This window comes from Psammomys obesus, unplaced genomic scaffold, assembly GCF_907164565.1.
Source record: "Psammomys obesus unplaced genomic scaffold, mPsaObe1.curated_primary_1811, whole genome shotgun sequence".
Classification (NCBI taxonomy): domain Eukaryota; kingdom Metazoa; phylum Chordata; class Mammalia; order Rodentia; family Muridae; genus Psammomys; species Psammomys obesus.
In genome coordinates this window covers 27,689,679-27,710,906 of record NW_026596034.1, presented here as the reverse complement: position 1 = coordinate 27,710,906, position 21,228 = coordinate 27,689,679, and the positions used below count along the sequence as shown (strand labels likewise).

Sequence of the window (21,228 nt, the reverse complement as noted above, 5' to 3'; positions counted from 1 at the left end):
ACACACACACACACACACACACACACACACACACACACACACACACACCAGTCATAAAATTATTTTCGCTGCTACTTCAGAGCTATAATTTTGCTCCTGTTACGAATCATAATGTAAATATTTTTTGGACAAGAGGTTTGCCAGAGGAGCTGCAACCCACAGGGTGAGAACCATTGATCTAGACGGACAGTTGTAGCCTGGCTCTGCATCCCTCAGAGTTCCAGGTGTACCCATTTTGGGGACATAACATGTATAGCATATCATGGGCCATACAGCTGTCCAGCTGAAGGAGACTGGAAAAATGGGCTCTGGAGGCTGACTGCTTCTCCAGCTTCAGTGATTGGAAGCATGTCCACAGCATGAATGCTCAGGCCGCTGTGGATAGTTACCCACCTGGGCTTACTTGGCTGTGGAAAGCCATTGTTTGGATGGCATTTATTGGCCCTGGGATGATAGAGGGGTTATCTGTGGAATCCTCCAGTAATCAGCACCTGCCCAGCTTCCACTCTGGGGTCAGAAGTCTCCATTCTTGCTCCTGCTCCAGCGTCTTGGATTTTACCCTTGTTCTGCCCCATGTGCTTAATAAGTCAGCTGCAGTAGTACTTCCTTGGGGAAGTCACATAAACAAAGCATACACTTGTCTTTCATTATTTCTGGTACCCCACTGTCCGTCTCCCCCCCCCCCCCCCGTCTTGGCAAATTATTACTTTCATGAGCCTCATATAAGGCAGGCAAGTGTTGTACCCCTGAGCCACACTTCTAAGCATGGCAATTATTGCTGGGTGTCTTTCTGCTCCACGGCAGTTGTAAACCTTGCGCTGACCTGACCTCAAGAGTATAGGTGTACACTATCTTTAGGAAGCCGGCTGTGTCGTCTTAGCTTCCACAGTCTGGTTGTTTAGGGGAGTAGGGACTTACCCAAGGTCACAGAGCAGTGAGAGTGAGAGCTAGACCCTGGTCTGGGGCTGAGCTGTTGTCTGGTGACTTGAGAGAGAGAAGGAGCAATGTGTCCTTGAGTAGTAAGAGGGAGGCAGAGAGGCTGAAAGGGCCTTTGCTTAGCCAGCTAAAAAAGCTGATAGGTCAGGCACTGGCAGTACTTAGGACTTGGGTTGGGCAGAAGAGAGGCTGCTGCAGGGGCTCTGGGCCAGAGCATACCAGCTGACACAGGCAGAGGAACTCCCGGTGCCAGGCTCTTTATGCCACGTGCCTAGTCCATGAGGTGCTTCCAGCCTGGCTGCAGTTGCCCTTGACTGTACAGTTACAATCCTACTTGGCCAAGGCGTATTTGGCAGGCACTCGGTAAGCTTTAGGTAGAGCTAGCACCTCTGGGAGGCCAGAAGCGCCAAGTGGCTTACCTGGACTGCGCAGTGCCTCTCTTATTTGGTTTGTTCACTGAGCCTTTCCCGCAACAGACCCTTCTTGCCTTCATGTTTTTGCTCTCTCCTGGTGTTCCCAGATTTACCCAGTGGGACCTCTTTGTGAGCCTTCTTCCCTGGGCAGCAATCGTAAGAGGTGAGGGGACTCAGTAGTGGGGCCCTTCTGTCTACACTTCCACCCAGCTTTGACTTGGCTGGAGGGAATTTCCCTGTGACTCACTCTGCTGGCACTTCCTGTGGTCACCAGGGCAGGGGCTGGGGGACCCAGCCAGGCGGCTTGATGTTCTGGGGTCACTGAGGGAGGGTGGGCCTGGTAATTCCTGGAGGCAGGCTGCAGACCATATTTGGGAAATTTGCTTCTCTTGTCTGCAGCTTGGGGATGGGGACCGTGAGCCTGGTGGGCTGTTAGGTAGTTCCTACCCTGGCCTGCTCCTCTCGGAGCTCTGGCCTCTGGACCCACTCTAGCTGTCTGTCTGCCTCTGTTCCAGCCTGACCCAGAGCCTGGGAGTTGGCCCACTATTTTCTTTTCCTGGAAAAAATTTCCTTTCCTTTAAAAAAATTCACATTCAAAATAATGTTGTTTTTTTTTTGTTTTTTTTTTTTGTTTTTTTTAGTGACATTTTCATACATATTTAGTTTGGTTGATTTCCCCTCCAACATACTTTTCAACTTCAAAATAAGAAATATTTATTAAATACAAGTTGAAAAGTTCTGTAAATGAGAAAATATTCACTCCCGTTGTCTTGAATATTTTCAGTGGTATTCTGACATCTCATTTTAAAATTCAAATGATGTTTTATTGTAGAAGAGGTTTTTTTTTGTGGAGTGGGGATATCACTATAGACCAAAGTGACCTAAAACTGAGAGTCCTCCTCCCTCAGCTTCCTCAGTGCTGAAAGTGGTGGACTGTTCTATCCATGCCCATTATTCCATGTGCTTTAATTCTTCTGTAACTGGTTTGAGCAGAGTTCAGGAGCTGTGGCAGTTTCAGGGTCTCTGCCCTCCCTAGGCTGCCTGCCTGCTTGGCTCCTCCCTGGGACTTACTCTTTTTGGCTCCCTAGCTCCTCTGCCTTTGCCTTTTCTGGGACTGGACACTCCAAGCTGTCCTGGAGAAATGGCTGCCAGCTGGTGACCCCTGGGGCAGTTCTCCATTCCTCCTTCTTACCTGTCAGTGTGGTAGGCCTGAGGTGTGGTAGGCTCAGAGGTAGCCCTCTGCGACTCCTCTGCCTCAAACTCTGGGTTCCCACTTTGGATTTCTGTCCAGGGACATGGCCCTTCCTGCTGCCTGGAATTCCAGCTCCTAATTGATTCCATGAAGGAAATGAGGTCCAGAGGATAGAGGTGGTTTTTGTTGTTTGGTTGGTTTAGCTTTGGTTTGATTGCAGGTTGTGTACCACCAGCCTGGCCAAAGGATGGTTTTACTTCTTGGGTCTAACTAGGCAAGGCCACACAGCAAGTAGCCAGAGCCTGGGTCCCATTTTCAAATGTAGATCTTTCTGTGTCCACAGAACCGGGAGACATAGGTCACCCAGAATTGATGTTCGGCTGGACGCCACACCAGTGCATCTGACCTTCTTAAGTGCCCAGTGGTGTCTCAGGCAGCCCTGCCGAGGCAGACAGAAGATGTTCCAGCCACGCCCATACTCCTTTCTTGCCCCTGCCCTCTGCCATCTCAGTTCCTGGGCAAGGAGGCAGTACAGCAGGACTGCATAAGTTATAGTGGCAGTGGGGAGCCTCCCCACTCAGTTCTTGTGCCTCTTTGCTGTCTCCCATACTGTTGTACTCCTGCCCTAAGGCACATAGCCAGCATACGCTACTTGGCCACCCAAAGTGCAGGTTTCTGCTCTGGGAGTGTTTTCCCCGATATAGAAAGGCCATAGTAGTTCCTATTTCTTGTAGTAGCTGTGACAGTTGACAAGAGCTTCAGTAAAGGTGGGGGTACTGTCTCCCTTTGCGAGTGCCTTTGTTTTCCCCGTGTCTTCTCCCTCAAGCCCCAGAAGCACCCACATTAGTAATATGTCTGGGATTTTGTTCCCGGAAATTGTCTTTGACATATAGAGGGTATTGCTTTGTAGATGCTTATAGCTTTAAAGTTCTAGGCCATAGCACATCTGTTTCTTAGGGCAGGGCTGACTCACCTCACCTTTACCCCCTGATTGTTCCATGGTCAACACAGGTGGGCCCTGTGGGCCCCTGAGAGCAGTAAAACCTATGAATACTACTCCTGCCTGCACCACTTCCTTAAGTACCAGGACACCTGAAGGACTGTGTGGCACGGTCTCCACTTGATGGAACTCTGAGCATCCATCAGCAGGTCTTGACCATTTGATTTCCCTTGGGCAACCTCTTTATAGATTGTAGGTTTTCTGTTGGCCTTGTCTTTTCCTTTTTTGATTGTATGAACTCCCCAAATTCCTATTAACTTTTTTTTAACTAGCACTAGGCCTTATGTATTTGATTTCTAATTGGTAGTCTGTAATACCAGGTCGGTGTCCACACTAGCTGTCTTCCTACAGTGTTTCCTACCTTTGCCTCCTATGGGGGTTTAGCCTTTTCCCATTGCTTCCCAGTCCTTGTCCTGCCACACTCCTGCTTGGAGTTGTCCTCATAACTAGGAAAGAGTGCCTTGTGCCTTTTAGAAGTGGCCTGTTCATTCATTGGCCTCTGTTAATTCATTTTGTTCTAAAGGAATTCCTCAGAAATGAAATAAAAAAGCCCTATGGTACTTTCATCATGATGAATTATTGTGATGCACTGTTAAATTATTCTGAGTTCACATTAATCTCCCTCAGTCTCTGAAGTGCATTACAAGACTCCCGAAGAATGCCCCAAAGCCCAGATTAATTAGTATTGAACACTGTATACTATATTTCTTCTAATATGTGTTTGGCTGTAATAGGTTTTTCTGGGTTTTTTTGTTTGTTTGTTTGTTTGTTTTCTTTTTGTCTGAGACAAGGTCTTACTTACCATATATCCCTGGTTGGCCTGGAATTCGCTATGTAGACCAGACTGGCCTAAAACTCACAGAGATCCGCCTACCTCTGCCTCCCAAGTACTGGGATTAAAGGGGTGCACTGCCGTGTATGGCTTTTATTGATAATAGTTGATAATGTGTGGTATGATATGAGATTAATAACAATAATAGAACAATTGCAGTATGTGTAATGAAAGTTAGGTGATTGGTCCCTCCCAAAATATAAATTATTGACTTCACCTTTTCACTTAACAGAAGCACCTTTATAGCTTCTCTTTGGCAAATTTGAATATAAGAATTGCTGCTGAGCGCGGGGCACATTCCTTAATCCAGTACTCAGGGAGGCAGAGGCAGGTGGATCTCTGTGAGTTCAAGGCCAGCCTGGTCTACAAAGCAAGTCCAGGTCAGCCAAAGCTACACAGAGAAACCCTGTCTCAAAAAACAAAAACAAATAGAGAGAGAGAGAAAGGGAGAGAGAGAGAGAGAAAGAAAGAAAGAAAGGGGGAGAGAGAAAGAAAGAAGAAAGAAAATTAGATTTGCTGCTTGTGTGCTTCCAGTAGGGCTCACTTGAGTACAGCAAGCCTGCAGGAGCTCAGAGGGTCTGATAGCCTGAATAGCCACCAGGTAACCAACAAGCAAGCAGCACAGACAAGATGGATGCCCTGCTCCTGAGTGCTGGAGTATAGTAGCAAGAGATTTCGTCATGCTTCTTCCAGTGGGTACAACCAAAACCTTATGGATTGTTTCTAGAATTTTTCATTTACTGTTTTGGGCCATGGTTGACTGTAGTGACTGAAACCACAGAAAGTGAAGCCGTGGATGATGGGCAGGCTGCCCTACTAAGAAAGTGTGGACAAGGAACATTGTTCAGTGTTAGGTCGTCCCACTGAGAACTTGCTACGTTTTTCCTCTGTTCAAGTTTTTACTTGAGTAAAAAAAATGTGTCCTCTCCAGGCTTGTGCAAGGTGTGTGTGTGGTAAGCTCGTAGATAACTACTTGTGTTGTTCTGTGTTTGCTGGGACGTTTTTATCAGTTTCTGATTCTTCTGCTTGGAACACTTATCATGTGATCTGCAGGCGGTGACCATTTGTCCCCCTGTGATGGCGTATTCCTCCCCCACTTCATCGTTTTCTTCCTCTTGGAGAATTGCAATGCTCTGGACACAATGGTCTGAACCTTGGAGCTAGAATGGGGAAAATACCGTATTTTTCAGTTTAAGGGGCACATTTTAAGCTTCTCCGTAATTACTGGCCTAGGATGAACTTAGGAAATTTTTTTTTCTTCCCTGCCCCCAACCCTCAATGTTTTATCTTAAGAAACTGTGGTTTCCAGGCAGTGGTGGCACACACCTTTAATCCCAGCACTCTACTCTGGAAGTAGAGGCAGGTAGATCTCTGTGAGTTTGAGGCCAGTTTGAGGTCTACAAAGTAAGTTCTAGGATAGCAAAGGCTACACAGAGAAACTATGGTTTTTGTCAAATTAGATTCTGCTGAACTATTTATTGGTGACCTGGTGGCTGTATTTTCTGGTACACAGTGTCATCTGACTTCAGGGATTTTTTTAAAGATTTTATTTTACTATTTTTTAAACGTGTGGTGTGCATGTGTCTGCATACATGCCCAAGTGAGTACAGGTGCTTCCAGACTCCAGAAGAGAATATTGGATTCCCTGGGTCTGGGTTGTGAGCCACCTACTATCAGTGCTGGAGACCAAACTCAGCTCCTCTTCAATGGCAGGAAGCTCCCGTTTAGTCGTGAGCCATCTCTCCAGCCCCAGGAATGATTTCTAGTAGTGTGTTGAGAGCCATCTCTGGAGTGTCGGTGGCAGCTGAGAGCAGCTGCTGTCATCGAGCATTTGAGGGGCCCTCACTCAGCTGAAAGATACACTGGGGCCAGTCCTGCTGCTGGGGGAGGGGCAGGGACAGGGCAAAGCCCCATCCCCAAACCACCTCCTGCTATTGCCAGATGTAACTGAGTCCCTTTTTGAAAGTTAAAACTGGGAGCTAACGGATGGTGAGGCATGTGTCCATCCTCCTGCCTACATGTCCACTTGTGTTTTCTCTCCCCAGAACGTGCTGGCCAAAGCCCTCTACGACAACGTAGCTGAATCACCAGATGAGCTCTCCTTCCGAAAGGGTGACATCATGACAGTGCTGGAGCGGGATACACAGGGCCTGGATGGCTGGTGGCTCTGCTCACTGCATGGGCGCCAGGGCATTGTGCCTGGTAACCGCCTCAAGATCCTGGTTGGCATGTATGACAAGAAGCCAGCAGGGCCTGGACCGGGCCCACCTGCCACCCCACCCCAGCCCCAGCCCAGCCTCCCCCAGGGTGTCCATGCCCCCGTACCCCCAGCTTCCCAGTATAGTCCCATGCTCCCCACTGCATACCAGCCCCAGCCTGACAATGTGTACCTGGTACCCACTCCCAGCAAGGCTCAGCAAGGTCTCTATCAAGCCCCTGGGACCAACCCACAGTTCCAGTCACCCCCAGCCAAACAGACATCCACATTCTCAAAGCAAACACCTCATCACTCATTTCCCAGCCCAGCCACAGACCTTTACCAGGTACCCCCAGGGCCTGGAAGTCCAGCCCAGGACATTTACCAGGTGCCACCTTCCGCTGGCATAGGGAATGACATCTACCAAGTTCCTCCATCGTTGGACACCCGCAGCTGGGAAGGAACAAAGCCACCGGCAAAGGTAAGGCCAGCTTAGCGCAGCTGTGAAACCCCATGGGGTTAACCTAGGCCCTGGCCGCCACAGTACCCACAGTCCAGTATCACTATGTATTTGGTCTGAGGTCAAGGAGAAAGGTGTTTGGATAATGTGTCCATTTATCTGATGCAGGTTAGGTGTATAAGTGGCATTGAGCTGGCCACAGAGGGTGAGGAAGTCTTCAGTAGTCTGCCCTGAACTAGAGAATGTTAACCACAGGTTATAGCCTATGTCAGGTCTAGAGGTATGAAGGAGTGTCCTGTGTTCTGAGAGAGCAGGAAAAGCCAGAGCAGCAGGCCATAGACAGTCTCGGGGGCCTAATACCCAAGCTCAAGTGAAGAGTTTTGAGTAGGAGGAACCTGTCCCAGCCCCTGTGGAGGTCAGTTTATGGTGGCACAAGTGGAAAGTACGGCAGAACATCAAGCCTGTGGGCCAGGAAAAGGTGACAACCTTGTGTAAGGGTGACGACACAGAGGGAGAAATGAGAAGAGCAGCGTGTCTCCGCTTACAGATTACTTCTGGAGGCAAGCAGACCAGGACTAGCATGGGGCTGCTTGAGAGCCAACTGTTGGGTCCGCCCTCTGGCCAACAGGAAGAGGAGGAGGGGACAGAGCGACTACAAGCTTACTTGTTGACCTTTGCCTCACCTAGCTGTCTGGGAGGCTCGGCAGTGAGCCCTGTCAGGTGGGTGCCACCCAAAGGGACTTCCTGAGGAAGCTCCTGAAGGGCTCAGCAGTCACTGGCTCCCTTGGCCATGGCAGTAAGGGAAGCTACCTTCTGCTCAGGGGCTTGCACCAATCCTTCAGGAGTGATCCCCTGTTTGGACCTAGCACATCTAGTTGTCCCTGGTTCCACAGACCAATTTTGTCTCTGAGTCAGGACCTCTGGGCTCTAGGCTGTGTCTGGGCCCTCAGTTCCTCCATGCTACCTCTGCCCCCTCTGCTCATGGAATCAGCAGGACTGAAGCAGAAGGAGAGGCTCCCTGGCTTCACACTAAACCAGGAGCCACTTTTCCTTCCATTTGTGTTAGCCTGTGTTCCTGTAGAGGCTTTTAAGAACTGGGGAGTGGAGCCAGCTGGTGGTGGCTTACATTTTTAATCCCAACATGTAGGAGGCAGAGGCAGATGGATCTCTGTGAATTCGAGGTTAGCCTGGTCTACAAATAGAGTTCCAGGACAGCCAGGGCTATACATAGAGACGTTTTGTCTTGAAGAAACAAACAAAAAACTGGGGAATGGAATTCCCGGTCCTGTCCTCCAGCTTGAGGATAGAGTTGCCATATCCCGTTCCCCATATCTCCATGCCTTCATCTACTGTCCCCTAGAAAGCCTTAATGACTAGGCAGGTGCCCCAGAGGCCTTGTGGAAACAGCCAACTGTGGTGGGCACAGCAGTCCTTAAGAGAACAGCAAAAGCCCAGCTAAGTCAGCTTCCTGTTCTGATCATGCCTAGAACAGAGCCACCTATGTCTGCTGCAATGTTATCCTCTTGCCTGCTCAGCCATGGCACTGAGCCTCTGTCTTCAAAGCCACTGAGAGCGAAGCTGAAACCTAATTGGTATCACCTAGAAAGCATGTAGTGTCTCCATCCCTGCTTTGATCCAGGTGGCTTGACCAGGATTCATGGGCCTGCAGAGGATGAGAGTTCATAAACATTGGCCCACAGGTCTGACCGCCAGTGGTCCCTGGACCATATTTAGTGCACTACCTGCCTCTTTAGTCATTTGACCAAAGAAAAGCAGGTAATAGAAGCCTGCCACTGAGGCCTTGCCAACAGTTGCGAGTGTGTGTCTGAGCATGCGTGGATGGTGGGTGGTTATCCTGTGGAGAGATGGGAGTAGTGCCCGTCCAGTGAGCCTTGAGACAGGCCAAGGTTCATCCCGTCCACATTGACTCACCACGCTCAAGTGTATATGCACACCTAGCACACTCATCCCTAGTCAGTTCCTCACCTCCTGCCCTTGCAGTAAAGCTTGTCCTGGGCCGGCTGTTCTGGGCTAGAGGAGGAAGCTCAGGGAGCTGGCCCAGCAGCCTGCCCTCATTCACCCAGAGGCTCACTAGCTGTGTTCTCATCTGCCCCAGACTTTGGTGGCACTGTCCAGGCCAGTGTTCTGGAAACTCTGACCTGACTGATCGCCAAGGAAGAGAAGCCCTGTGACCATTTCTAGGAAGTTTTGTCATTCCCAGGCTAGGCAGCCACTGAATCTGCTTTTATTTTATGAACATGAAATAAATGCTTGTTTGCCATAGAAAATGCATAATGGAAAACTCTAGAGATAATCCCCACTCAAGGGATAATCACTGAGAAATGCTGGCATATTTTGTCTAGCATCTTCTCTATCTTTTACGTTTCTAGATATGTACTTTTTATTGTTTTGTTTTACTAGACAGGGTTTCTCTGTGTAGCTTTGGCTGTCCTGGAACTCGCACCGTAGACCAGGCTAGCCTCAAACTCATAGATCAGCCTCCCAAGTGCTGTATCACCCCTGACCAGTAATTATATCCCCATTAGATCCTGTACCCTCCACTGGCCTTGGACCCACAGTAGTCTTCCTGCTTTAGCTTCCAGAATCTGTGATTATATGCATTGTGTGTGTTATTTTTGCATTTTGACGTTGTAAGTCCATCAAAACATCAAAAGCACTTTTCTTATTAAATTTCTCCCCAAGATTGAGAGGGGTGACTAATAGGTTTTACTGCTGCTCTGTTGTAGCTTTCTCTAAAGGTGTATGTGTCTGTGTGTGTGTGTGTGTGTGTGTGTGTCTGTCTGTCTGTCTGTCTGTCTATATGCCATGTGTTTATGGTTGCCTGGGGAGGCCAAAAGAAGATTGAAGTTAAAAGAATTGTAAACTGCCTGATGTGCTGGGAACCAAATTTGGGTCCTCAGAGATCAGCAAGCACTTTTAACTCCTGAACCATCTCATTCCCACCTCTTTTTAATTAATTTATTTATTTATTTATCTATTTTTTTATTTTTTTATTTATTCATTTATTCATTTATTTATTCATTTATTTGTATTGGTTTTTCAAGACAGGGTTTCTCTATAGCCTCAGCTGTCCTGGAACTCGCTCTGTAGACCAGGCTAGCTTCAGACTCCTAGAGATCTGCCTGCCTCTGCCTCTGGTATTAGAGGCACCACCACCACCCAGCTTATTTTCTGTTTTTTAATGTATATTCTGTGTCTATCATGTAGCTTGTTTTATTACATAGAGCACGGTGGTAGACACCTACCATCCTCAGGTCTTGCTTTCAGTGGCGTCTGGCCTTCCCCTTCGGTGTCTGTGAACCTAAGACCCCTTGTTCCAGGTACTGAGGAAATAGTGCCATAGCTTGTAGTACCTGTGGGAGTAAGTGATGAGGATGGGGCCAGGAGAGCTCACACCCTCTGGGGTCACCCAGAGTGACCATCTGGGGTATGGCTGGAGAAAGCAAGGTCAGGAGTACCCAGGGTTCTCTGGCTACGTATGGACACCAGAGGCTGAGGGACAGAGGCTCCAAACATGCAGTTAGGACCTCAGCAGGACAGACATCTATCTGAACAAGGCCGCTTTTGAAGGAGAATTACTGGGTCAAGAACTACAGCTTGCCGGAGGCAGGGAGTTCATGTGAACTAGGTATATTTGTCTAGGAAGCAGCACTTCCTGGCCAGCAAAGGGTAATAATATGCTTTATTCCTGGAGGAGGAAAAGGTATCTTTTTCTGTGGGAGGAAGGCTAGATTGTGAGCAACCAAGCCAGCATCTGGCCCAGGCTAGTGAGATGTCCATTTTGCAGGAGGGGAGATAAGCCGCCAAGCTGTCTGGAGAGGTGGGGCCCCAACACAGAAGGAACAGCCAAGAGAGACTCCTCTTGTCTTTGTTCCTCCTACTTGACTGCTGCTTGGATCCCTGCCTTGGTCCCTGGAGAGCCAGAGACACTCTGGAGGTTTCATCCCCATTTAGGACTGACAAGCGGGATATGCTTCAGTCTGTCTGTTCCTTCAAACCTGTGGGGTTGTGTAGAGCAGAGAGGAAAACCCCTTCCAGCCCAGCCTAACGTATGCATCCGTCTCTGCCTCTGCCTCTGCCTCTCCCTCTAGGCCCTGATAATGGGGCATCAGGTGCAGAACAGTGTAGCCTGTGATTAGCAGGGCTCAGCAGCTCCCTGATGAGTCCGTTTCCCTAATGACCTTATTTTTTTTTTTTTCCTGCTAACAGAAAAACAGTTGCTGGCCACTATGGCTGCTTGCTGTCACCTGCCTCAGGTGTAGGACTAGGAACACTTTAGCCTTAGGACTGACCACTAGGGGCCTGTCAGTGAGACCCTCTGGCCTGTGCTTGCAGCCCTGTCTACATGAGGCCCAGATGGGTGCTGACAAGGCAGAGTTGCTCTCTATACTGAGGCCTGGCTTGCCTCTTTCCGAGGGGTGCACTACCTGCCCCTTTGGGATTTGAATTCCCACCTCGGAGGCTTTGGGCCTAGAGAAGCTTCAGGCCTTGCCACAGGCTTCTTTAACCTGCCACGTCCCTCCAGCCCCAGTCTGCTTTGCCATGGGTAGGTTCCAACATCTAAAAATAGCCCTGGAGGAGACTCAAGTCTGGGGCCTGAGCAGGGAGATGAGTCTGGAGAGGCAGCTGCAACTCCGCCCCCAGGCCCTATTATTGGTGGGAAGGGACACCCCACAGAGGAGACCCTGAAGCTGCTACAGTGGCACACACCAGCCTGCCCGGCTGTGTGCCAGAGGCAGCCCAGAAGCCCAGCTGGCCTGAATGTCAACTGCCTAGCTCAAATGTGCTGCCTGGGAGGTTGTCAGGTCTGGGTCTGCTGAGTGTCCCTGTGTCCTGTAGGAGGGGGAGGTGTGAGGCGGGGGGGGGGGGGGGGGGGGGTAGCACTGGTGTGCGCCTACTGACACTTGGGTTGGGTTCTGGGATGTTGAGCCTGAAGGAGGCAGGCTATGCGTGTGGAGGCCCTGAGTCAACCCTGTCCCAGACATCCCCTTTGATTAGAAAACAAAAGGCCTTTCTGTGAAGAAGGCTGAGCAGGGAGCCCCATGGGGGAGGTTACCCTGAGCCTAGCTGGAGAATCTTGTAAAGGGGAAGTGCCTGGCACACTTCCATCTCTTCCAGGCTGAGTGCTGCCGTTAGGGGACAACATGGTCTGGGGGTTAGTGTATGAGCATCCAAGAGTATACCCCTGACCCCTGCCTACTCCCACACAGAGCCATGGCTTTGCTCCTGTGGCCCATTGCCATGGATCCCGGGTCAGGGCCCTGGGGAGGAAGTGGCTGGCCCTCTGACCAGCGACTCCCACTGAGGCCTTATCCTTTCAGGTGGGCAAGGCAGCTATAGGTGTGGGTTCAGAGGGCATGGGGTTGTGGTTCTAGTTAGAATTCTTTTGTGATGTAGCTGCCATTACGTCCTAGCCCTATGTGGCTTTTCCAGAGTTAGCTCTGAAGTCATTATGCTCAGGTTCCCACTAAGATGCTGTGGGCAAGGGGGGGTTGCTTGCTGCCTTTCCTGGCTACAGTCTCTGCTTCCAGAGTCTGGGGGTGATAGTGATCAGGTCGTTCTTTTTCTGAGGCAGGGCAGCTAAGAGGTGTTAGCAGGAATGATACAGGAGCACGTGGCCTGTCTGAGGTCCTGCCGTGCTCAGGACTGTAGTGTAGACTGGCCCCTTGCCTGCAGATTGGCATTGCCTCTGGAGCCAGGCCTTTTACTCTTCCTGTTCCATCTTGTCATCTGTGTATAACCACACTCTCATCCTATTCTGTGGAATCTACTGGGTCATCCAGCTGTAGAGAGATGTTTCATGGCCCAGAGCCAGACAGCTCTAAACAAAACGTAGAGGTCTAATTATTTCCCAAACACTGCATTTCACTCCAGAAAGGGAGTACACAGGGAACGAAAGTCTTACAGCACCCCGTCACTATCTGGGTGTCTTGCCCACCTCTCGGGAGTTGCCTGTGGGCCTGTGGATGGGTCATAGGGGCCAGCTTCAAGGGCCAGTGGTGCAGTCAGCTATTTGTTCCTAGGTGGTGGTACCTACTCGAGTGGGACAGGGCTATGTGTACGAGGCCTCCCAGCCGGAGCAGGACGAGTATGACACCCCACGCCACCTGCTAGCTCCAGGTTCCCAGGACATCTATGATGTGCCCCCTGTTCGAGGACTGCTTCCCAGCCAGTATGGCCAGGAGGTGAGTGTTGGGGATCAGAGGTGTGGGAAAGGGCACCAACTGGGCCTTGCTCTGTGAGCTGCATTTTCTCCGCCTAACCAGGGCCTGGGTAGCACAGCAGCCATAGCCCAGGTACCTGAGGTAGGTTTTGGGGGACTTACACTTTTCCTGTTAAACTGTCAGGTATCCCTGACAGTTGTATCACTGTGCCTTCTTTTGTGCCCTCCAGGTATATGATACCCCTCCCATGGCAGTCAAAGGCCCCAATGGCCGAGACCCATTGTTGGACGTGTATGACGTGCCTCCTAGTGTGGAGAAAGGCCTGCCACCATCCAACCATCATTCGGTAAGGAGTCAGCAAATGCTGAGGCTTTGAGGCCTCTAGAGGTGGTGAAAGGCATGGCTGAGTGTGTGCGCTGGGCTTGGGACTGCTGTCTGCAGACCCTGGCTCTGCCCTTACTTGCTCTGGGGACAGATATAGAAACTGAATGCCCAGGCTGTAGAGGTGGCTCAGTGGTCAGGGCACTGGTTGCTTTTCTTAAGGACCCACCATCAATTTCCAGCATTTATGCCGTGTGTGGCAGCCATTTGTAACTGTGGTCCTGGGTGATCCAATTCCTCTTTCTTATCTCTTGGCACCAGGGCATGCATGTGGTACACAGACATACATACAGACAAAACACCTATACAATGTAAAATAAGTACGTGGATTAAGAAAGAAAGAGAGAGAAAGAAAAGAAAGAAAAAGAACGAAAGAAAGAAAAAGAAACTGAACGCCCTCTGGGCTTCAGAAAATGTCCCATTGCCAGACCTTCTCATTATGTGTGCTCTGGGAGGTATCAGCAAGGAGACCCCCAAGTCTGTCTTCCGTCTTCCAAACTAGGACACCTGGGATGTGAAAGGAGACCAATAATCACATGGGATTGTCTTAAGAACCGACCAGAATATAAGGCACAAATCCCAGCTAAGGACTCGCTTCTGAGTAGAAAGTCTGTCAGTGACAGTGAGGTCAGGTGGGGGTGGGGGGGGACAGGAGGCAGCAGTGCCAATATGGTAGCAAGTCTCTCCTACATGTCTGCAGGTAAGAGTTGCACACTGCACACCTAACACATAGCTGTCATATGTGAGGGAGTTCTCATCTTGTAGGTGAATAGCCAGGCACAGAGAATTGGTCATCTGTCCCAGACAGAGCGAGGCTCTAGTCAGTCATCATACCTCAGAATCCTGTGCTGGACGTGTACGCCAGCTGGGTCTTGCTTAAGCTTCAGGGCTGGTCACATGAACAACAGCCCTGACCACCGCTTGGTCCCCTAGGTGTATGATGTCCCTCCGTCTGTGAGCAAGGACGTGCCCGATGGCCCACTGCAACGTGAGGAGACGTACGACGTACCCCCTGCCTTCGCCAAGCCCAAGCCCTTTGACCCAGCCAGGCACCCATTGATCCTTGCTGCGCCTCCTCCCGACTCCCCGCCAGCTGAGGATGTGTACGACGTGCCGCCCCCTGCTCCTGACCTCTACGATGTGCCGCCTGGTTTGCGGCGGCCTGGCCCTGGGACCTTGTACGATGTGCCACGTGAGCGGGTGCTCCCTCCCGAGGTAGCTGATGGGAGTATAATCGACGATGGTGTGTACGCTGTGCCCCCGCCAGCCGAACGAGAGGCCCCAACAGAGGGTAAGCGCCTGTCGGCCTCCAGCACAGGCAGCACACGCAGCAGCCAATCAGCATCGTCCTTGGAAGTCGTGGTGCCAGGCCGGGAGCCCCTGGAGCTGGAGGTTGCTGTGGAGTCGCTGGCTCGGCTGCAGCAGGCTGTGAGCACCACTGTAGCCCACCTTCTGGACCTGGTGGGCAGTGCCAGTGGGCCTGGGGGCTGGCGTAGTACCTCGGAGCCCCAGGAGCCTCCCGTGCAGGACCTGAAAGCTGCAGTGGCTGCAGTTCATGGGGCAGTACATGAGCTCCTGGAGTTTGCCCGCAGTGCTGTGAGCAATGCCACCCACACTTCTGACCGCACCTTGCATGCCAAGCTGAGCCGGCAGCTACAGAAGATGGAGGACGTGTATCAGACGCTGGTGGTCCATGGTCAGGTCCTTGACAGTGGCCGGGGAGGACCAGGATTCACCCTTGAAGACCTGGACCGCCTGGTGGCCTGCTCAAGGGCCGTGCCCGAGGATGCCAAGCAGCTGGCCTCCTTTTTGCATGGCAATGCCTCGCTGCTTTTCAGACGGACCAAAGCCCCTGGCCCGGGGCCTGAGGGAGGGAGCTCCCTGCATCCCAACCCTACTGATAAAGCCAGCAGCATCCAGTCACGCCCTCTACCCTCACCTCCCAAGTTCACCTCCCAGGACTCTCCAGATGGCCAGTATGAGAACAGTGAAGGGGGTTGGATGGAGGATTATGACTACGTCCACCTGCAGGTGCGTGCTCACCCTGCCAGCCCCAAGAGCTCTGCCTGTGCCACTGTTGTTGCAGGGTCCTCTGCTTCCCCTCTCTTCCCACACATAGAGAGATCTTGTAGTCAGAGGAAATCTGGGCTCCAGGATTGGTCACGGTTGCACCCTGGTGCCTTCCCTGTATTTTACCCTACTTTTAGGCTGATGATGAACATCTATATCCTTGGGGCTTGAAGTGCCTACTGGGATGGCTCCAAAAACCTTGAGAGTAGGCTTCTCTGGTGGCCACAGATATGGGTCACTCTTTGTACAGACATTCCAAGGAGACACACTGGGATCTAGGGGGAAGAAGATGAGGGGGATGGAGGGTGGCTGAGAGTGGACCTTTGAGGAAAACCTGCATGCCATTTCATTTGTGGGCCAAGGGCAGAGTTTGGATTTGATTGATGGTGTGGGAGCCATTCCAGGAAGGCCATGGCCGTGTGGAGTGAGTGTATCCTTTGCATGGGTAGCCTCCTGTGCCAATGTGCTTCCATCAGAAGCTGTGTCTTCCTGGGCCCGGTGTACCTACACTGCCACCTGGTGGTTCCCTGGTTCTTGCCCCTGTGGGACCTGCTGTGCGCTGTCCCAGAAGAGACTTCTCAGTCTGGGTTTTGTCTCCTCTAGGGGAAGGAGGAATTTGAGAAGACCCAGAAGGAGCTGCTAGAGAAGGGCAACATCATGCGGCAGGGAAAGGGCCAGCTGGAGCTGCAGCAGGTGAGGCCCCAGGGCTCGTCTGCCAGGGACCCAGCGAGTCACCAGCATCATGGCCCTCACTGTCTCTGGCTAGTGAACTGCCTCTGGTAGTGTCTGTTGCCCAGCCTCATCTGGGCCACCTGAGCTCAGTCTCCCCACTGCAGCCTCTTGGTAGCTAGGGCAACTGCAGCAGTTGACCTGCATGCTTGAGGCATTACAGGCACAGCAGTAAAGCACACACGAAGTTCCTGTCAGTAACACGTTCATTGTAGAGAGCACAGCAGTGGAGGGTCAGAAACGCTGGCAGCCATGGGCGTCTGAGGAGCTGGAGACAAGCTGCCGCCCAGCAGTCGGCTGCTCTCTCCAGGCCGTGCCTCCCTGCCCGCGGTGGCACTTGTGAGCAGTCACACACACAGCAGTGCTGTCTGCAGCACTCCCGGGCCTTAACCGTTGTGCATAACTCCTTTTTATAGACCATAGAATGTCTATTGTTGAATGTTTACAATGTATCCAGTGCCTACAGATAATAGTGCTGTGTTTAGCCATAGTTTTCTTCGTATTTTGAATCATTTCTCAGAATAAGAAAGAATTTCTGAAAAACACTAAAGACATTCAGTTTTGATTGTGAAGCCAGTAACTCAAAGTAAATATGAAAACTCACCAGCCCCCTTCTGGGTATAGGAAAGGCAGGCAATTGACAGCTTCCCCAGCCCTGGGCTGGCCGCTGCTTCGTGGGTATGCTGCTGGAAGTCGATAGTCATGTGGGAACTGCATGGGGAGTGTGTGGCGCATGACAGGTGAGACATGTAGGGGACTGAAAGAAGCCAGGCATACTCTCGTAACTCCAGCACTCAGGAGGCAGAGGCAGAAGGATCGTAAGTTTGAGGCCAGCCAGGATATGTAGCAAAATACCCCTCCCTAATAATAGTTAAAATAGCTGAACATGTATAGCCATGGAGTGCCATTGTTTGGAGAAGTTGGCATGACATGTCCTTCCTGTCCACTCCCCAGCATGTCCTCAGGCAGTGGTGCTGCTGCTGACACTGGGGGTCCCTTTCTTTTGATGAGCAGTGTTCTGATGAGCACAGATGTTTGCAGGGGTCTGTTAGCTGAGAGCCTAACCTTGTCCTGCCTCCCACAGCTGAAACAGTTTGAGCGACTGGAGCAGGAGGTGTCTCGTCCTATAGACCATGACCTGGCCAACTGGACACCAGCCCAGCCCCTGGTGCCCGGGCGGACGGGGGGCCTGGGGCCTTCAGACCGACAGCTGCTGCTCTTCTACTTGGAGCAGTGTGAGGCCAACCTGACGACACTGACAGATGCAGTAGATGCCTTCTTCACTGCAGTGGCCACCAACCAGCCACCCAAGATCTTTGTGGCACACAGCAAGTTTGTCATCCTCAGTGCACACAAGCTGGTGTTCATTGGGGACACACTGTCCCGGCAGGCAAAGGCAGCTGATGTGCGCAGCCAGGTGACCCACTACAGCAACCTGCTGTGCGACCTCCTCCGTGGCATTGTGGCCACCACCAAGGCTGCTGCCCTGCAGTACCCCTCACCCTCTGCTGCCCAGGACATGGTAGACAGGGTCAAGGAGCTGGGCCACAGCACTCAGCAGTTCCGCCGGGTCCTGGGCCAGCTGGCTGCTGCCTGAGAGCCGAGGACAAGGGTGTGGAGGCTGGGGAGTGGGCAGCGATGGTCTGAGCTACCCAGGCCTTCATCTTGAAAGTGGAAAGTGTAGAGATCCTGCAGGTTTGGGGACAGGTAACCCCAGCTCTGCCTTGGGCCTGGTGCCCTAAACTGTCCAGGGATTTGTACATATTTATAGCAAGGCAGGATGTGAGATGCCTTCTCAGAGTGGCTAAGGAGCCAGCTGAGAGGGCACCATGGACTGGGAATTGCCAGGGTGGGGCACATGGGCCCCAACCACAGTGCTCTGTGACAGGCAGATACAATATGGTGTCACCTCTGCACTAAGAAAAACCCCTAAAGAACTATTTTTCACTATTGATTTTTCCAATCATTTGACTAATAGTCTACATTTAATAAAATTTTAAAAATGAGAAACGGCCTACAAAGATGTTTGAGCCTGCCTCTAGGTAGGAGGGAAGATGTGTCCGTGACCCACCAAAGTGACTACAAATGGTAAAGATTCTGGGAAGGGTAAAAGAAAGGCAGGTCCCATTAGAAGAAAGTGAAGGCCCAGGAACCTGCGGTGGGCTGCTCTAGTCAGGGAGATAAGGTGGTGGTGTCCTTTGTGCCAGATGGAACGTGTCATAGATTCAGAGACTGAGGCCCAGGGCAGCAAGGTGCTGCTAGGTCTTCTGTACCCCAAGGAGAAAGCTTACAAGCTAAGGCACTGCACAGAACAACCTCATCTTCCAGTCTGGGACACCCAAAGTGTCTTCCTTAAATTAAACACGACTTGACCTCCAAGCTGGGAAGTTAGGCCTGGAACAGGCCTTGACCTGGGTGGCTGCACTCCTGGGAGTTTTGGCAGCCTCGGCCTGGAGGGAAGACATGAGTGTGTGTTTGGCACCCTGGCAGTGGTGGTCTCAGCTTTGACCATGGCACATATGAATGTGGTCTCAGTTTCCCTGCCTTATATAACAAAGAAGCTAAGAGGTGTTCTGCCACCAAGAAACCCCACTGAGGGTACCTAGCAACCTACCCCACAGCTGCCCTGGAGAGCAGAAGTGGAGGGGCAAGGGCAAGTACTCAGGTTCAGGGATAGGAGAGGTTCCGCTTCTAGAACCTTTGAGACCTGGACATAGCAGGCTGGAAAAGGCATGGGGTGGGTGGTGCGCCCCAGGACATGATGCCCACCAGGGGACCATCAGACCACCCCGCATAGAGGGTCACAGGGCTTGTTGCTGAAGTCTGTGGTGTCTCAACAGGGAAAGGGTGTGGAGAAGTTGGGAGTGTGGTGGGTACAGTGGCTTGGTTTTACTCGTGAGGCAGGTCAAGGTTCAGTAATAACCCCATCTCTAATTTACAACCTGAGGGACCTGGTTTTCCCTCAGTGATCACAAGGCACACCCAGGTCCCTCCCAAACAAAGGCTCCCCCAGGGGCTCAGCAGCAGCCCTGGCTTTGCTGCACCGAGAAGGATGGAGGTTCAGTAGAGGAAGCCAGGGGAGCTGGGAGCCCAGGGAGCCTGTGGTCCTTCTGTAAGGTCTCAGCAGGTCAGTGTGCGTGGAGATGGCTGAAGCTGCAGCGTGCAGGAGACCCTGTCAGTAAGTGTACAGAGCCTCCTGTTAGTCATCCTCCTGCCCAGAACAGGCCAGACCTGGACCTCAAGCAGGGCTGTCACTGACCCCTCCCTCCCTGGCCCTGTGGCCACAAGCTCTGGCCCTCTGAGGTACATGGGTGGAGGGTGGAGGTCCCTGATAGGTATAGAGGGGACCTACCATCTGTGTCCCTTTCCGGAAGCTCCTGTCAGTGATGGGAAACAGGATCCACGGTGAGGTGAAGCCTGGGGAGCGCAACCTCAGAATTGCTTGTGTTAACAAGGTGAGCAGAGAGCACACTCCCGGACTGCTCACCAAGCCAGAGGATTCCCAGCTGGGGACTGGGGGGTGGCGACACATGCCTTTAATCATAGCACTTTGTGAGCTTGAGGCCAGTCTGGTCTCCAGTTCCAGGACAGCCAGGGGCTACACAGAGAAACCTTGTCTTGAAAAACAAAAACAAAACCTCCCAGCTGAGACCACAGGGCAGCACAATCCCACCTTTCAAGAGCTGGGGCCTCAAGGTGTGCGGGCCTCCTGGGTGGTTGCCGCCTTTTCTGCAAAGCCTTCTTCAGGACTCTGTTTTTAGCTTTTTCTATTTGTATTTGATGGGTTTGTTTGCAGGGTGGGGAGACTGTGAAGCAAAAGCTGGCCTCCAGCTCAGCCAAGGATGACCCTGAGCTCCTGATCCTACCTCCAGCTCTTGAGTACTGGGTTTACAGGCCCGCAGATGTGCAACACCATGTCCAGCTGTTTGCTGGATACTACAGATGCCTGAAGGAGCCAGAGGCTTGGACTCCCTGGCGCTGGAGTCCTAGATTGTTGTGAGCCCTTGATGTGGGTGCTGGGAGCTGAGCTTGGGCCCTCTGAAGAGCAGCAAGAGCTCTCAACTGCTGAGTCATCTCCCGGGTTTGGTGGAATTGTTTTTATTTGTTTGGTTAGTTGTTTTTTGTTTTTTGTTTTTTTTGGTTTTTTTTTTTTTTTTTGCTTTGTTTTATTTAGATTATATATATGAGTGTTTTGCCTACATGTATGTCTGTGCACCGTGTGTGTCTGGTATCCATAGAAGTCAGAGACCATTGGACTTCCTGGATCTGGAGTTACATGATGGTTTTTAAACTACCATATAGATGCTGGTCCTCTGCAAGAACAGTAAGTTCTTAACCACTACTGGGCCATCTCCACAGACCCCATGTTTGCTAGGTTTTTAGTTAAAGGATTTTAAAGAAATGGGAAATTACAGTTTATGAAGACACTTGGTGTTTTGGCCCCCAAATAAAACAAATCTCATGCTCTCACAAGATCCTGCAGGGACACTGGTAAGGGGCAAGCAAATCTGAGTTCAAGGCCAGCCGAGTACAGAGCAAGTATCAGGTTAAAAACAAAAAAACTTAGGTCCAGGTATGGTGGTACACACCTTGAATCCCAAACAATGAAGGTAAAATTAGTTCATAGAAGGAAGCACCCATGTTTGAAAGTGATGTCTAACTGAGTGGCAGAAACAGTGAAGAATCAGAGACTTGACAGAATAGGAAACACCCAACTCTCAGGAGAAAGGGAAGCTACTTAAGGGGCAATGCAGGGAGACAGAGGGGGAGGTGGGGAGGCAGTTTTCACCGGGACAGTAATAGATGGGTTGCAGAGAGAGGACTCAGGTGTAG

General features: G+C 51.3%; 1 protein-coding gene across 4 annotated transcripts in view; it reads left to right on the top strand.

Moving 5' to 3' along the window:
* Positions 1–18,405, top strand: part of Bcar1 (BCAR1 scaffold protein, Cas family member) — a 34,130-nt gene extending 15,725 nt beyond the window's left edge. For 2 of the 4 annotated variants that reach the window (XM_055621178.1, XM_055621179.1), the window contains exons 2-7: positions 6,419–7,051; positions 13,075–13,236; positions 13,445–13,561; positions 14,530–15,627; positions 16,270–16,359; positions 17,480–18,405. In XM_055621178.1, the coding sequence (XP_055477153.1) occupies positions 6,419–7,051; positions 13,075–13,236; positions 13,445–13,561; positions 14,530–15,627; positions 16,270–16,359; positions 17,480–17,992 (2,613 nt within the window). In that variant the 3' untranslated portion in view covers positions 17,993–18,405. Of the gene's footprint in view, positions 1–6,418; positions 7,052–13,074; positions 13,237–13,444; positions 13,562–14,529; positions 15,628–16,269; positions 16,360–17,479 lie in introns of those variants that run through there. The other 2 variants (XM_055621180.1, XM_055621181.1) reach the window with 2 other exon arrangements.
* Positions 18,406–21,228: the final 2,823 nt, after the last annotated feature.